The 16,536-nt window shown below is 50.9% G+C and overlaps 1 protein-coding gene across 4 annotated transcripts in view; it reads right to left on the bottom strand.

Moving 5' to 3' along the window:
• LOC144264777 (dynactin subunit 3-like) overlaps nt 1-15,657 on the bottom strand; it is a 29,428-nt gene extending 13,771 nt beyond the window's left edge. For 3 of the 4 annotated variants that reach the window (XR_013346098.1, XR_013346097.1, XR_013346099.1), the window contains exons 1-7: nt 15,531-15,657; nt 14,516-14,600; nt 12,882-12,968; nt 11,742-11,825; nt 10,627-10,685; nt 4,064-4,123; nt 2,936-3,075 (exon numbers count right to left, since the gene is read on the bottom strand). Coding sequence is in view for 1 of the 4 variants with exons in the window: in XM_077816594.1 (XP_077672720.1) it covers nt 2,986-3,075; nt 4,064-4,123; nt 10,627-10,685; nt 11,742-11,825; nt 12,882-12,968; nt 14,516-14,600; nt 15,531-15,620 (555 nt within the window). In the remaining 3 variants the exon portion in view is untranslated. Of the gene's footprint in view, nt 1-2,532; nt 3,076-4,063; nt 4,124-10,626; nt 10,686-11,741; nt 11,826-12,881; nt 12,969-14,515; nt 14,601-15,530 lie in introns of those variants that run through there. The other variant, XM_077816594.1, reaches the window with a different exon arrangement.
• Nucleotides 15,658-16,536: the final 879 nt, after the last annotated feature.

The raw sequence follows: 16,536 nt of genomic DNA, 5'->3' as shown, positions 1-16,536 counted from the left end.
GGGTGCCCCCTAGGGGTGGGGCTTGGCTTGCTGCTGCCAGGCTGGGCGTGCGGGGTGGGCCCGGGTTGACTAGTGTGCTGACACGTCATAGCTCCGTCCCTCCCTGGGCGGCACAGCCGTGCTTCATCCCCAACGTGCCCCTGACTCCGGGGCTGCAGGACCAAGCCGCTGGGCGCAGGCAGACCCCTCTGGAGCTGGCATTGGGTCCAGCCCGCGGCAGAGAGTCACTGTGCAAACATTGCTGCCATCTAGCGTTTGGCACAGCCGTGCACCCTCACGGCCCTGCGCACTCAGGCAGCATCCCCCAACGCGGGCGGAGATCCTGGCCCCGCTGTGTGGCCCGAAGCGGAGGGGTCACCCCCTACTTGCAAGGAAATGATCCTGGGTGCGTCTGGCTCAGTGTCCGAGCAGAGCTCGCACAGGAGGGGGGTTCGTTGGTGGCTGCTCCAGACCAGCACAGCACACTAGGGAAAAGGACGACGGGCTCCTTACGCGCCCGGCTAGAACGTGTAGGGGAAATGCTGCATGAGCACAGGGGACGGCCACTTGCCGGACACATGCTCGAGCTCTCCTGCTGCCAGGGCTAAAACACCCTGGGCTTTATTAACATTACAGATGACAGTTTCCTAACTCCATGTTGCATAGGAGGTGCGGCATTTGGGAACTCCATTCCTTCCCTGGAGTGTTCCTGAGAGGGCATGGGCCAATCGCTCCTCCCCTCCACACCCAGGACCTCGGCACGTGGAGTTCCACAGGTTCCCTGTCCCCTCGCGCCTGCCAGGGCAAGGAGGGGGATCCAGCAGCGGTGGACACCCAGCTCTCTGGGATGCTTGGCCCAGTGCCCGGGGCTATGGATGAGCGAGCTCAGCACACGTCAGACTGACACACCGCTGGCAGGAGCAGCGGGAACATTTGGCAAGGATGATTTCTCCCCCTTTCGCCACGGGAGCCTGCCTTTTGTTACCACCATTGGCTATCAGACCCCCTGGTGCTGCTGCACAGTCCCATAGCAGCAGTGTATGGGATAGGAAGTTCTGACCATCTCTCTCGGCTGCAGCCCTTCATCCCCGTCAGGCCCTTTGCCAACCCAACGTGCTGGATAGGGGTCTCCACTGCAAGGCGCCCAGAAAGCAGAGCTGGGGCAGAAGGTGGCAGTCTGCTTGGGGAGCGGCGCTGTGGGGCAGGAGCACATGACGCCAGCGCCCCAGGGGCTTCGTTGTTGCCTCCTTGTCTCTCGCGTGGAGCTTCAGGTGCTGGTTTTGACCCATCTGGGCCTGCATGGCTCAGAGCTGCCCGTCTCCCAGCTGCTGCACTGCAGTGCAAGTTTCCGCAATGGAAAAGGTCAAGAGGCTGGCAGAGGTTTGTCAGAGGGGCCTCCTGCTTGGAGCTCGCTTCTCCCCATTGTCGGAAATTGGCCCAGTATGCGCCTGCAGGACACGCCACGAGCACTAACTAGTCACCGGAGCGAGGAGGGGGGAGAGGCCTTTGGTTTTAGCCTTCCTCAGCAGCCATTACGAGCAGCAGTCGTCTGCTGACACAGGGCACTTTGTAGTGCGCTGTCCCCATGGGTGGCCAACATTCCCCTGCAGCTCTCACAGGAAAACAGCAGCAGAGAGGTGATGCATCCAGACTGGGAACACCCGACTCGCAGCCTGTTGCTTTAGCCAGGACACTCCACGTTCACCTATTCAAGACAAAAGTTTAAGAAGGGCCCAAATGGAGCCTAGTGAGGATGGGGCCTGTCAGCCTGCGACGGACCCTGCACCTACCGGCTGGGCTTCTCCCCAGTTCCCAGAGCCTCTCCCAAAGAGTGGGAGGACCCACCACTTTTATGCCCTTGCACTGCAGGCACCTGGCCTTATTTTCCCCTCTTGGCACTGAGCTACAAAGCAGGGGAAGGGGAAGAACCTTCCCTGTGACTTCCCAGGCTCTCAGCCCTGTGCAAAAGGACGGTGGGTGAGGATCAGAGGAAACAGCCCTTTTCTTCAGGGGAGGGGTTTACAGTCTCCCTTCACAGGCACTCCAAGGCAGGACGTGCAACCGACTGACTAGAGTCCCTAATAGCACATGCACCAGCCCACCAAAGCAGCTCAGTAGTTCTCCCCAGATCTCCATTGGATCATCAGATGGGCACAGTCCCCCCCGTGCCAGAGACCAGGCTGAAATTTGCTGCCCGATGCCAGCCAGAGCACTTCCTGCCAGCCTGTCCAGCGCCCACTGCTATTTCTTCAGCTATAAGCATAAATCTGGGTACAGCTGTGAGGAAGCTGACAGTGACTGGTACAGCAGCAGGTATCTGCAGTTACGCAAGGGAGATTTCATTTCTGTTTGCTAAACACTGGGAACGGGCGGCAGGGGATGGATCACTTGAGGAGTCCCTGTTCTGTTCATTCCCTCTGGGGCACCTGGCATTGGCCACTGTCAGAAGACAGGATACAGGGCTAGATTGACCATTGGTCTGATCCAGTATGGCCGTTCTTATGTTTTTACCATAACTCCAGAAGTTAGCAAAGAACAGCAAGTGAGCCACAATGCAGTTAATGTTTGAGGATTTTATTCTGGTCCACAAGTAAGTTTAACAGATCCGTGTTTCCATCACATCCCAAAGAGTGAGCTGAGCCGGGAGTTTTAAATAAATTAGAAGTCAAAGTTATTTCATGGAAGTGCAAGTCAGGAGGAGCGCAGACAGTCGAGTTCTAACAGGACGCCAGTCATCTGGCTTCATTTTTAAGAAAGTCGGGGAGGGCAAAGTGCAGCCTGTGGGCCAAAAGTGGGTTTCAAGAGCCTATGCCATCACTGGAAGCCACCTTCATCTTCACTATGTAGGTGCAGCCCCCTGAGACGACAAGTCCCAGCACGCAGCACTCTGCGCCAAGCAGCCAGGCCAGAGCACTGCACGCTGGCACCAGTACAGCGCCAATCCTCCCCAGCTCACCCAAGCTTGGGGCTGCAGGCTGCATTTCTCCTGGCGATACATCACTGCCATCACTCTGCCATAGGCTTCACCTGTTTGGCCGCTTCCAGCTGCGTCAGCATTTCATCCCACTGGACAAACTGCTTAGACAGAAGCAGAGTCTGAAAAAGGCTTTTAAGGAAGAAGTGGTAGAACATGGCAAAGAATGTGGCAGGAAAGCCGAGGCGCCACGGTTCCGGAGAATGAACCCAGGCGACTCTCAGAAGCCAGACTGAGCCCTGCCGTTCTGTCAGACACCTGATTTGTACAAACGTGAACACAACAGGCCTGGGGCCTCCGCCTCTACCCTGTGACGGGTAACAGTGGAGTCTGGGCTCATGCACCAAGGCAAGTAGAGAGCAAGCGATCAGATTCAAACCCAGGGAAGCACTGTGCTGATCCTAAGGAGTCTCTCCCGGAGGTGGGATTTCAAGAAGCCCAAGACAACAGTGGGGCTTAGTACAGAGTCAGAACAGCCCACCTGATGCCCTGGAACTCCACGGCCTGCTCTCTATCCTGCCACACCACAGGAAGGAGGCCTAGAGCCTTCATTTGGGATCCACACTTCTCACTCTGAAAGTAGCAGAGCCAGGAAGTCTAATGTAGCTCAGGCAGGTGCTCTCAGTGATCAGCAGTCCAAGCGACCCACCTGCTGACAGCTGCCCGTCCAGGATGGGCTCTGGGCAAGAAGCTGTCAGAATGGAGAGTGCAAACGTACAGGTTTCTCCACTGTTGTGTTGAGACCAGCCCTTGTGAGGTTGTCGAGGCCCCTAGCCCAGCATGAGCTTCTAGAGCTCCTCTCAGTGAAGGGGAGATCTAGACACTCACTCACTGGGCTAGCTGGACCCTCAGGGCAGTATGAGCGGTTGGGTTCTCTGTCTGGTAACATGACACAGCGCTGTGTGTCACACACCGAACAGAGGATGCACCATAGGGGACAATACGATACGCAGACAGCTCTCCCTGTTCAAAAACCAGGGGCTAGAACAGTCGGCTACCCAAGATATCCGACCGGCTGCAGAATCCTTAGAATGTCATTCTGCCACTTAGTACAGCTATTTTCAGATTAACAATTGTCCTGGCTGGGCTGTGCCCGGGGTTAAAGGATACCATCTTATTGTAGTCTTCTAGGAGCACCCTGACGTTTCCAGTTACTGCTTCACACTGGTCCTGCAACAGGAGGAGAGCGCTCAGTGAGCAGGCAATAAGTGACATCCTGATCTGGATACAGCACTTTCCAGCTCCAAAGCACTTCCAAGCATTTATCCTCCCAGCCCCCTGGGAGGAAGGTAACCATCCTAGGGAAACTGAGGCGGGGGGGGAGCCTCAGCCCAGGTCAGTGCCTGGCTTAGCATCTGGCCGTTCCAGGCTGTGATCAGGGGTTACTGCGGGAAAAGGACACTCAGATGAGGTGCAGGAAACCCCAAAGCACAGGAGCTGGCAGTATTGGACCATCAATGGCAACATCTACGCTAATGCAAAGATAAGGCTGCTGGGCGGAACGTCATCCCTTGCAGGACACGGAGCTGAGCAAAACCCAAGCTTCTGAGCCCCAGGCAATGCTCAGGTTGCGCAGGCAACAACCTTAGCTCTGCCCCTTCCAGCAGTGTCCCAGTACAACACACACATTCTGGGGGACCACCTAGACCAGTAAGGGGTTGTCACTGCCTGCCTGTAACTTTGGGGGCCTTCTGGCTGTGCTGCTGTGGCTCAGGGCCCTGACACCACTAGCCAGCCTACAAACATAAGGTTCTCAACCCTGGCTTCCACCCACCTAGTTACTCCCTGCAGGGTGATCCACTAGCCCTTCTGGTGCCGAGCTGTCCCCACCCCCCAAATCCATCTCCCCGAGTTCTTAACTATCAGACACTCAGACTTTTCCCCTCTGGTTTGTCACCCCCGAAGGAGTGAAACCTGCCCCCAGTTATCACTTCACTTTGGTGCACACACTCCCCACAGTCTGCATACCAGACACCTGCTTGGGAAAAAAGCAAACAGAATTTCACAGAAAATGCAGTTCCAAAGATGCAATAGTGAGGAAAAGCAAAGTTAGACAGAAAAGAGACAGATGCCATCTGAGGCTTCACTTCTGTATTAGCTAAATTCTAGGGATGTCGATTAATCACAGTTAACTCACACGATTAACTCAAAAATGAATTGCAATTAATCACTGTTAAACAATAGAATATCAATTGAAATTTAATAATTTTGGATGGGTTTCTACATTTTCAAATATATCGATTTCAGTGACAGAGAATACAAAGTGCACAGTGCTCACTTTATATTTTTCATTGCAAATATTTGTACTGTAAAAATGATGAACAAAAGAAATCATATTTTTCAATTCACCTCATACAAGTACTATAATGCAACCTCTTTACCATGAAAGTGCAACTTACAAATGTGGGGGTTTTTTTGTTACACAACTGCACCCAAAAACGAAACAATGCAGGCTCTAGAGTTTTTTTTACAAATCCACTCAGTCCTATTTCTTGTTCAGCCAGTCGCTCGGACGAACAAGTCTGTTTACATTACGGGCGATCATGCTGCCCGCTTCTTAATTACAATATCACCTGAAAGTGAGAACTGGTGTTTGTATGGCCCTTTTGTAGCTGGCGTCACAAGATATGTACATGCCAGTTGCGCTAAAGTTTGATATGCCTCATCATGCTTCAGCCATCGTTCCAGAGGACATTCATCCATGCTGATGACACTCGTTGAAAAAATAATGTGTTAATTAAATTTGTAACTGTACTCCTTGGGGGAGAATTGTACATCTCCTGCTCTGCTTTACCCACATTCTGCCATATGTTTCATGTTATAGCAGTCTTGGATGATGCACATGTTCACTTTCACTGCAAATCTGACAAAATGCAAAGAAGGTACCCATGTGAAATTTCTAAAGATAGCTACAGCACTCAACCCAAGATTTAAGAATCTGAAGTGCCTTCCAAAATTGAGAGGGACGAGGTGTGGAGCATGCTTTCAGAAGTCTTAAAAGAGCAACTCTCTGATGTGGAAACTGCAGAACCCAAACCACCAAAAATGAAAATCAACCTTCTGCTGGTGGCATCTGACTCAGATGATGAAAATGAACATGCATCGGTCCACACTGCTTTGGATAGTTATCGAGCAGAACCCATCATCAGAATGGATGCATGCCCCCTGGAATAGTGGTTGAAGCAGTAAGGGACACATGAATCTTTAGCACATATGGCATGTAAATATCTTGCAATGCAGACAGCATTATCTCCTGCAAATGTAAACAAACTTGTCTGTCCGAGTGATTGGTGGAACAAGAAGTAGGACTGATGGGACTTGTGGGTTCGAAAGTTTTACATTGTTTTATTTTTGAAGGCAGGTTTTTTTGTACATAATTCTACATTTATACGTGCAACTTTCATGACAAAGATTGCACTAGAGTGCTTGCACTAGGTGAATTGAAAAATATTTGTTTTTTACAGTGCAAAAATTTGTAATAAAAAATATAAAGTGAGCACTGTACACTTTGCATTGTGTTGTAATTGAAATATATTTGAAAATGTAGAAAACATCCAAAAATATTTAAATAAATGGTATTTTATTGTTTAATGGTGTGATTAATTGTGATTAATTTTTTTAATCACTTGACAGCCCTACTAAATTCCCTTTTCTAGTACAAGTTACCGTGTCCTCGAGAGGATCTAGTCTCGTACAGACAGCATCTGCTTAGATGCTGGCCCATGGTTTCTGGATAACCTTCACTTCAAACCCTCTTCCCTTTTAACAGGGTGTGTGTGGGGCGGGGGTTTCCCCCTCACTCGCTCAGACTCTAGTAATAATTTAAGGCTACACAGCAGAGCAGCGGTGAGAAGGGTGGAGGAGGACCTCCCCCCTCTTCTATAGGGCTGGTCTGCACTTGAAACGTTACAGCTGTACACGGAAATGCTACAGCTGCAGATGCAACCTATGCTGATGGGAGGGGTTCTCCCATTGGCGTAGGTAATCCACGTCCCTGGGAAGCTATAGATAGGTCACTGACCTAGCACTGTCTAGACTGGGGGTTATGTCAGCTTCACTACACCATTCCTGTTTAGTGTAGACCAGGCCTTAGTTTTCCAAGACCTAAGGATTTCTTTTCAGTTTCAGTGTCTTTCCATTAAACGTAATAGTCCCCGTTGTCTTTCCCTAGGTTGTACAGTGCTAGATCCTTGCAGTTAGTTTTGTAAACAGCTAGCCTGTAACCCTCCCTGCCTGACTACTTCACCTCCTGTTGTGAGGTGATGCTGCAGGTGCACCCTAGGGCTTGTCTACACCTGAAACGCTACAGTAGCACAGAGGCAGCATGGACAGTGCCTATGCTAATGGAAGGGGCTAGGTCAGCTTAATAACTTCACACAGGGGTATGGATTTTCACACCCTCAGTGGCGTTAGATGGGCTGACTTAACTCTTTAGTGCAGGCCAGGCCCTAGTTACAGTTACACTGTTCTACACACACAAAACCGTTACATGTGTACATATCACCTCATGACCATCTTGTTCAGACCATCGCAAGCTTCCATAAAAGACCTTACTTGACACACATTTCTCACAGTAACACTGTATACAACCAGTTGATTCACTTGCTTATTCTTTGGGGTTCTGTTCTCTCCAGGGGGGCCTGGACCTTGATGGTCACAAAAAGCCCATTTACTCTTACCCACAGGATGCCATCTAGCAATACTGAAGGAGAAAAAGGCTGCTCCATGTCACCTTCCTTCTCCTCTTTTCAAGCAATGCCTCAATAGCACACACTCATACTGGCCCTTGGCATTGTAAGATTCCAGATCCTGACGTACCCTCACACACTTAGACCTGGTCTATACTAGAAAATGAGGTTGATTTAACTACATTGCTCAGGGATGAGAAAAATCCACCTCCGAGTGATGCAGTTCAGCTGACCTAACCAGCAGCGTAGCCAGCGCTAGGTCATCAGAATTCTTTCATCAACTGAGCTGCTGCCTCTCGGGAGGTGGATTCCCTGTGCCAATGGGAGAACCCTTCCCGGCAGCGCAGGTCGTATCTACACCAAAGGATGGCAGCAGGGCCTCTGCAGTGCTTCAAGTGCTAGCAAGCCTTAGCCAGCTCCTCAAAAGAAGAGCACAAGTGTACAACTTAAGAACCACTTCTCAGCCTTTTACAGCTCCCTTAAACCTACTCATCGGGGACCATCTCATTTCACTTATCCATCAAGAAAGCATTAGAACCTTCTCACTCCCACTCACTGCTGACATCCTGTACTAAAAAAGCCCCTTGCCCTGCTATTGACATAACCTACACAATACAATTGTGCATAGAAATGATGTATACTGCATCCAGAAGGTACCCACGAACCTCTTCCCTTTGCTCACACGTATCAGAGGGTGCAAAACACAGATCTCCTATCATAATCACAGCTCTGCCATGTACCTCAAAGGAATCCACACACATCCTCAGGCCCAGTTACTGCCCCCACCATTTAGTGAAGTTCCACCTCACAGTGACTGCAGCTGGAGTGCATCCAAATACTTCTCAGTAGCCACTGCCAGCTCTGGGGAACATCAGGAAGGTGGCACGGTCAGCTTCTTTTGTCCTTTTAACAGTGTTTGATGGAATCCTGTGGCTAAGTGCGACTGGGCTGTAACACGAGGTGAAAAGCTCGTACATTTCAGCAGTTGTGGGGTTGGCAGAGTAAAGGTGTGTGTTCTAATGGGGTATATTGGGGCACTGCTGAAAGAGGGCAGAGCTAAGCCCACATGGGCACCTCCTGGTTTTCAGGCAGTGGAGTTTTGCTTGGCTTGCTGTTCTGCACGGGGATGACGGAATTCCCTCGTGGTTTTAAACAAAAGGTAGGTTCTTGGTAGGAGCTAGTGGTCTTTTGGCAGCTGTAGGTGTCACATCCTGCAATCAGCATTCTGAGCCAGCTGTCCCTGTCTCCCCTCAGCTCCACACACACCAGCTGCACCCCACCAGCCCTGCTACAGCACACCTCCCAAGCCATGCTCCTAACCCCTTCAAGGTGTTCCCTCCTCCAACCCAGCCCCCCCGACTAAACCAGGCCTCCTATCCAGGAACGCATCTCCCTGAAGGCTTCATTCCCTAGTCTACAAACACTTCTATTTCCATTACTTCCCCCGCCTATAACCCAGCTCACATGCAGCGCCTGGAGCAAAGGGCAACTACAGTATAGTGGGATAGGGTTGGGATAGGGTTGGCAGAGCTGGGGGGGGGGGCTGTAGGGCATTGGGGTGCACTGGCAAAGCAGTTAAGATAAACTGGCAGAGCTAGGGGGTGCTCTACCTCCTACACCTGATCCCCCCCCCACCTCTCTTGCCTCCCCTACCATCCATCACTATTTATTCCACTCCCCATAACTTCCCCCACTGCAGCCCCAAACCCGTCTCCCTCTATTTCTCTACTGTCCCATCCCCAGACACCTCTCCCTTCCCAGGAAGCCTTCACCTGTCTAATTCCCCCCCCAGACATACCCCACAAAATAAAATTTTCCCCATGATTCACAAATTATAGCAACCTCCAGTCACTCAGTCTAAAACTACTTTTAACCTAGGTGGGGGCTTGTGATGAATTTATCCTTCATTATGTTAATTGAAGGGTGAGTTCACAGCTGTCAACAGGTCTGAGATTCACCTGTTATTAGTACCGCTCTGTTTAACAGCACAAAGCAGCAAAAGGAAATTGGGGGGGCGGCGGGGCGGGGGCGTCTGTAATTCAGGAACCTCTCCATCAAATGACTCCAAATGTGTGTCACCACTTACCCTGCACCTTGCTGAGACACACCAAATTTCAGAGACATGGAACTAAGCATGTCATTTTTACAGGACTTGGAAAGGTCAACCTTCAAACAGATGTTGTGACACAACCTGAACCGTATATGGCATTGCTGCACCACTATAATATTTGACTGCCTCCCTCTCGCTGCACCCTTTGTACATGGCTCATCTCCCCAAAGCGCAAGTGTTTTGGGACAGCGACTCTCGTGCACTCTGTACAGTTCCTACACAACAGGACCCGAGCGAGGCCGCCAGGTGCTACTGTAACTACTACAAAATCTACACTGCACTCGTGGCCACATGCCCCAACTGGGATCAGGGCCTTACTGGGCTAGGCACTCTACAGACACAGTCAGGGAATGACCCACCCAAGGAGCCTAAGATTGCAAAAGAGACACACCCTAATGCGGAGGTACAGAACTGGGGGAAGAAGAGACAAAGGAGCTAGTAACAGGAACACAACAGGGTACAAGGATGAATGGTTTGGGGAGTAAGACACTGGTCTAGGACTCAGGAGCTCTGGGTTCACTTTCCATCTCTGCCCCAAACTTCCTGTGTGATGCTGGGCTGGTCACTTCACCTCTCTATGCCTGTTACCCTCTCTCTAATGTAGAAATGTTACTCCGTTAAATCCACTTCAGTTTTTAAAAAGCCACCCAAAGCTATTTGTACACTGAGCAGAGACTGTTCCTGAGCAGAGATCTCATCTGATTCCTGGCAAATTCCATGATTTGGACAAACTGAAAACAATACTGATAATTTTAACTAGAGTGGCTCTAGTCTGTGCTACTAATTACCCCATCCTTGCCCACGAATTACCTACAGTTAACAAAAGGCCCCATCCCTGCCCATTGAAGATTAACCATGATAAGTATTCACTCTACCTGCTGCTGTATGTGGATTTGAGCAAGTCGCTGCAGTTTAGCAGCATGGTCAGGAGCAGCTGCAAAGCACACAGAACAAAAGAAGAAAAACTACTTAGTTTTTACATCCAGGAAATTGCAGTTACCAAAGTAGAGACGACTGTGTAAAAGCATATTTAAATACTCCTTTTCTTTTTGCGAATACAGACTAACACGACTGTTACTCTGAAACCTGTCATATTTAAAGTGTTTCTATTGGGATTAATTTAATACACTTCTTTGTCAGAGGAAGCACATTACAGCTCAGAATGCCCTGAAGAGAAATACTGCTGGCCACCATATCACCACTGGTTACTGTCACTTTACTGCAAAATAAGTGGAATGCCAACATTTTAGTTGTTTGTGTACACGCTGATCAGAACCAACCTAAAACAACTTTCCAAAGTCACCCCTCTGCTGCTTCTGGAGCCATGAGATATGGGTCCCAAGCTGAGGATTAGATGCCCAAGAGACTTGTATGAAGCATGCAACTGGATTACTATATGTGAATATTACTGATAAGCAACTGCATGGAGACTAGAGAGACCTCACTGTGCAAGGGGCAGGGATACTCAGTGAACAGGAAGCTACCCCTTAGAATGGAGACTTTCTACTGAGTTTTTCCCTATAAGATTCTAAGGCTTCTCTAAAGTGTGTATCTGTTGGCCTCCATTTTTCCTCATAGTTACACTGGCTCACTGGACCAGCATCTCAGGAATATTTAACAGTCCTGCCAGTATAACATGGCTCTGGGGTCACTGAAATTCATCCTCCCTGTACAGTGGGAGTATCATAGCCAGGAGAATACATTCAAGCCCATGTTGCTGAAGAGGACAGCCATGCCACATTCTGCATTTGTTCTGCATGCTGCTGCACTGCTTTAGCCTTCTTAGACTGCAAACTCTTCAGGGCTGGAAACTCTTACAATGGTTTCTGGTTAGTTGAGGCAGACAGCTAGAGAACTTTTAAAAACAGCATTTCCACAGTCTTCTCAGCGCGAAGGGTAACGAAAGAGAGGCCACTGGTCTTCGCTAACAGCAAGACAGCAGCTATGAAAAGTTAGCTTGCAGATAAGCATGTATGACTGAAAGTGTTACCTTTGATGTGTGCACTGTCCAAGAACGGCTGGAGGTTGTTCACCTGTTCCAGAAGGGCGGCTTGGGAAAGAATGAACTGCTCCTCTGGTTTAAAAGACAGAGGAGACGTTTAAGTCAAACACTATTTCAGCTTTCCACAGATGAGAAAAAATAAGTTGATTAATTGGCCTGGTTCAGCTTCCCCTTCTCATAAGGCAATCAAACCTACATGCAGCAGAAAGACTTCACCACAATAATACTGAGGGGTTACTATCGCACCCTCCAACCAACCAAGGATCTCTGTGCCTTTCGCAAACATCCCCCACCCTTTTCTGGGGTAGGTATTATCAGATGGGGAAACAGAAGCTCAAAGGCAGCACACAGTACATAAAGGGAAGAACCAGGAGCAGAAGCCAGGATGTTCCTCACTAAGCTAGTGATGGAAAAGGCACATGCTCTTTCATTGGCTCAGTTGTTGAGCCCCATTAAAAGTCAACCTCGTGGCTCCAACTCTCCCTCACTTACACCAGTATGAATCGGGGAAAACGCCACTGCAGACAATGGATTTACACACGCCTACCACAGGAGAGGGGCGACTCAGGTCCCCTGTGAGAGAGCTGGGCAGGGCTACAAGCTCAAGGTATGACAACTTAATGCACATCACAGTATATATACACTTAACTGCTGTTATGAAAACTATTGTTACAGCAACAGTTTCTAGACATAGGGTAGCAATTCCACACACCCCTTTCTCCCTAACACAAGCTCCTGACCAAAGGCTAGACAGACTCAGAGGGAGTCAAGGTCACTCATTACTTATTCAGGGAAGGCCTTTGATAGCAAGAAAAGCACCCCTCATTCAGGAACAAGCTCCACGGTGCCAGTTGCATTCCAAGTGCTTGCCAGGGAGCCAGAGACTGGGGACTGAACCAGGCTTGTTCTTCTCTATACAATTCATACTGTAGTTTCTCCATTTCTGATCTTTTACTGAAGCATTAGCCAGTTTACAGCGGAAGACGAGACGCCAAGTGAGGCATTTCTGTCCTAAACCCATGATTAAGAGATTAAAAGAACTGTATTCAATTAAAATCCCACCCCCCACCCCAACTTGTCTTGTGAGCTTTTGGGGAATGAGCATACTCCTTCCATTTCATGACGTACCTGCTAAGATGAACTGCAGTTTCATGGCATCGGGAACAGCCATTCGATCAATGTACTGAGGATCCAGATATTTTATTAAATCTTCAACTAAGATCAGAAGTAGGTTACAGGGAGGGAGAGAGAAGTGATTAGTTCTGGAAGTACTGCCTGTCACAATTTCCCACTTAGTAAAAGATTTTGTTAAGAAGAATCAGCAGCTACAGTATTTCTACAGCACCATGAACTTACACAGCATTTTATAGAACATCTGAAAGACACTCAGCCTCAGAGAGCTTACAAATCTGAGCTAGCTAACTGTATTAGATCACAATTCAGATGTACCAAGATGCAGAGACATCCTCAGTGGGGGATCGGAGAGGAATGGCTTTTGACTCAACAATACAAAGTTGCTGCTGCACCAAGCCTGTAAGTTTCCTTGTTTGATTTTATTTTAAAAGTGTGTACACACATGGCCCAAAGCCAATAGGCACCCATTATTTACACAAGGTCCCACTAACCTGCTAAGTATCACATTAGCCAATTTTAAATTCAACTGCAGAAGTCACAGTTCATTCTTTAAAGGGAAGGCACAGAGCGAGTGCTCCCTTTCCATCATGTGGCCTGCTACTTCCCCTGCCCTCTGAAATGTCTTTCCTTTACACACGCAAGTCTTGCTTTCTGAAGCTGGCTGAGGGTGTGCTGAAGTGGCACCAGTGTCCTCTCCAGGCACAGCATGCCGTTTCAGCGACATCTCTCCTCTGATACAAAAATCCCAAGGTTGCTTGCAATAGGAGTTGTCCTTAATAGACCCAACAGGGAGAAATAAGCTCCAATGCCAGTGAGAAGTCAGAGCCCATAATTTTCTGCAGGTGGACATACACTGAATATGTACTACCCCTTGCTGATAACACTAGGCCTGATGGGCTGCAGATTTCTAGGAGGATCTGATCACAGAGGATATAGGTGCAGACTTCTTCTGGCGCCAGTGAGTGCTCAACCCCCCTTCTGGCCCAGCCCTGCCCTGACTCCACCCCCATTCCCCAAAGTCCCTACCCCAACTCAGCACCCTCCCTGCCCCTATTCTGACTCCTTCCCCAAATCCCTGCCTCTTCCCCGCCTCCTCCCCTGAGTGCACCATGTTCCCGCTCCTCCCCCCTCCCCTACAGCTGTTTGGCAGCAGCAAGCAGTGGGTGGTAGGCAGAAGAGCGGGAAGGGGCATGCTCAGGGGAGGAGGTGGAGGAGGTGGTGAGGCACAGAGCTTGGCTGCTGGTGGGTGCAGAGTACCCAGTAATTTTTCCACATGGGTGCTCCAGCCCCAGAGCATGCATGGGGTTGGTGCCTATGACAGTGGATAGCACACACAGTCCTAGGGAAGGAATAAAGCTGAAACCTTAGGTTTTAGATCTCGGATACCAAAACACCTTACTCTCACCTCTCAAGAGGTACACTGCATGCAAGGGAGATGCCAGCTTGTCTACTCAGTCATAATTAGCTCCTTGGGAGGCAAATTAAGGTGGTTTTTAAACCCACTGCAAAACACACCTCAAATGATCTCAGACAGGCCACCCAACAAGACCACCATATAAAATACAATTTGGATCTAAATCCTGGGGGTAAAAAAAACCACAACACACAAATGCTGGATGAATACTTACTTTTCTTATACAAAATTTTAATCCTCTCTCTTTTGCTTGCAATGTTCCCCAAAGCCACCTGAACTTTCACCAAACTGTCTGCTGCCTAGAAGGTAAGAGATGGTATAAACCAAACAGGGATTAAGTGACACTTCCTGGATCCCAATAAGACTAAATTGTCAGGAACAGACCAGCAGTGACAGGAGATAAAAAGTCTATTTAAAACGGATGAATGCATCCGATAAAGTGAGCTGTAGCTCACGAAAGCTTATGCTCAAATAAATTGGTTAATCTCTAAGGTGCCAGAAGTCCTCCTGCTCTTTTTGCGAACACAGACTAACACGGCTGCTGCTCTGAAACCTATTTAAAACGGTTTCAGCTACTAACATTCACAGGCAGCATAGTTCAAGGAGCTGCCCGAATGGTCACGTGATGTTACGAGGGGCTGCTAAACAGAGCCCGTGTTGTTCCCCAGAGGGGGCGGCAATTCAGAAGTAAACGAAGCAGCCCCGAGCCAGGCAGCCCGTCGGGGCACTGGGACAATAGGCCCCGCACTAGTCCTCCTGCCCCCCCTGCAGGGCCTGCCCCCCCGGCCCGGGAGCGCTCTGACCGCAGGGGAGCATCGCTGGGGGCAGGAGTGGAGCGAGCAAGGCCCTGGAGGAGAACCCGCAGCCGGGGGGGGGTTATGGCCGCGCTGCTGAAGGAACCAACAGCCAAAGCTTGCCGCCCCCCCAGGCCAATCCCCGCCCCCCACGAGCCTCCCCCCCGGGCCCAATCCCCGCCCCCCCAAGAGCCTCCCCCCCCGGGCCCAATCCCCGCCCCCCACAAGCCCCCCGGCGCTGCTGCCGGGCAATGCGGAGGCTGGAGCCACCCGCCCCTGGAGCGGCGCAAGGCCCCGAGCCGCAGGATCCGCGCGGGCCCAGCCCAGGGGCCCTGGATGGTCCCCTGGTGGGGGAGCCGCCCCCGCCTGGGCCCCGCAGCGGGGGTCACACACAGGCCGGGGGGCGGGTGCTGAGGGGCCCGCCCAGCCCCGCACCTTGCGCGGCCCCACCCGGGCCGCCCCGGCCCCGAACACCCGCCGCTCCAGCGCCTCCACCCGGTCCTGCAGCGCCCCGACCGCCGCCATCTTGTCCACACCCAGCCGGCCGGAAGCGGGGGCGGGACTCCCCCGTGACAGGAGCCAATCGAAGGCGGCCTCTCCAGAACTCAGAGGCGAAGGCGGGGGGCCAATGACCCGGAAGTGGTTAGTTTAAAACGACTGAGTGTGGCCCCGGAGAGGCTATGACCCCGCCCACCCCCCGAGCGTTGTCATGGAGACGGTGTGTCCCGGCCCGTCACGTGACAGGGCCAGTTCGTCAGCACGGCTCAGGGCCCGGCGTGGCGTGGCCGGAACAGGGCGGCCAGGGGGCCGGGAGAGGGGCCTGAGCGATCGTGACGGGTGGGGAGAGGGCGAATCCGGAAGTGTTGTTTACTGCGGCTCAGGACACAAGCGCTGGGGGGGCGCGAACGGGCAGCGGGTTTAAAACAAACAACCGGAAGTATTCCTTCCCCTGCGCCCCTCAACCTGCGGAACTCCTTGCCAGAGGGCGCTGCGAAGGATATGAATATTAGACTATACCAGGGTTCAAAGAAGAGCTAGATCAGTCCATGGAGGACAGGTCCATCCATGGCTGTGAGCCAGGATGGGCAGGGCTGGTGTCCCCGGCCTCTGTTTGCCAGGAGCTGGGAATGGGCGACTGGGGATGGCTCACTGCATGATTCCCTGTTCTGTTCATTCCCTCTGGGGCACCTGGTCTTGGCCACTGTCGGAGACAGGAGACTGGGCTGGATGGACCATTGGTCTGACCCAGTCTGGCCGTTCTTCTAAAAGGAGCCCTCTCCACAGGTATGGGGTGTAGTCCTGTTAGTCTGCACCCACAAGAACAACGAGGAATCCGGTGGCACCTTAAAGACTAATAGATTTATTTGGGCCTAAGCTTTCATGGGTAAAACCCCACTTTTGTGGGTAAAACCCCGTGGGTAAAACTTCTTCAGATGCATCT

The sequence above is a fragment of the Eretmochelys imbricata genome, chromosome 5, assembly GCF_965152235.1.
Source record: "Eretmochelys imbricata isolate rEreImb1 chromosome 5, rEreImb1.hap1, whole genome shotgun sequence".
NCBI lineage: Eukaryota > Metazoa > Chordata > Testudines > Cheloniidae > Eretmochelys > Eretmochelys imbricata.
The sequence above is the reverse complement of the archived record's forward strand: the minus strand, read 5'-3'. Positions and strand labels throughout refer to the sequence as shown.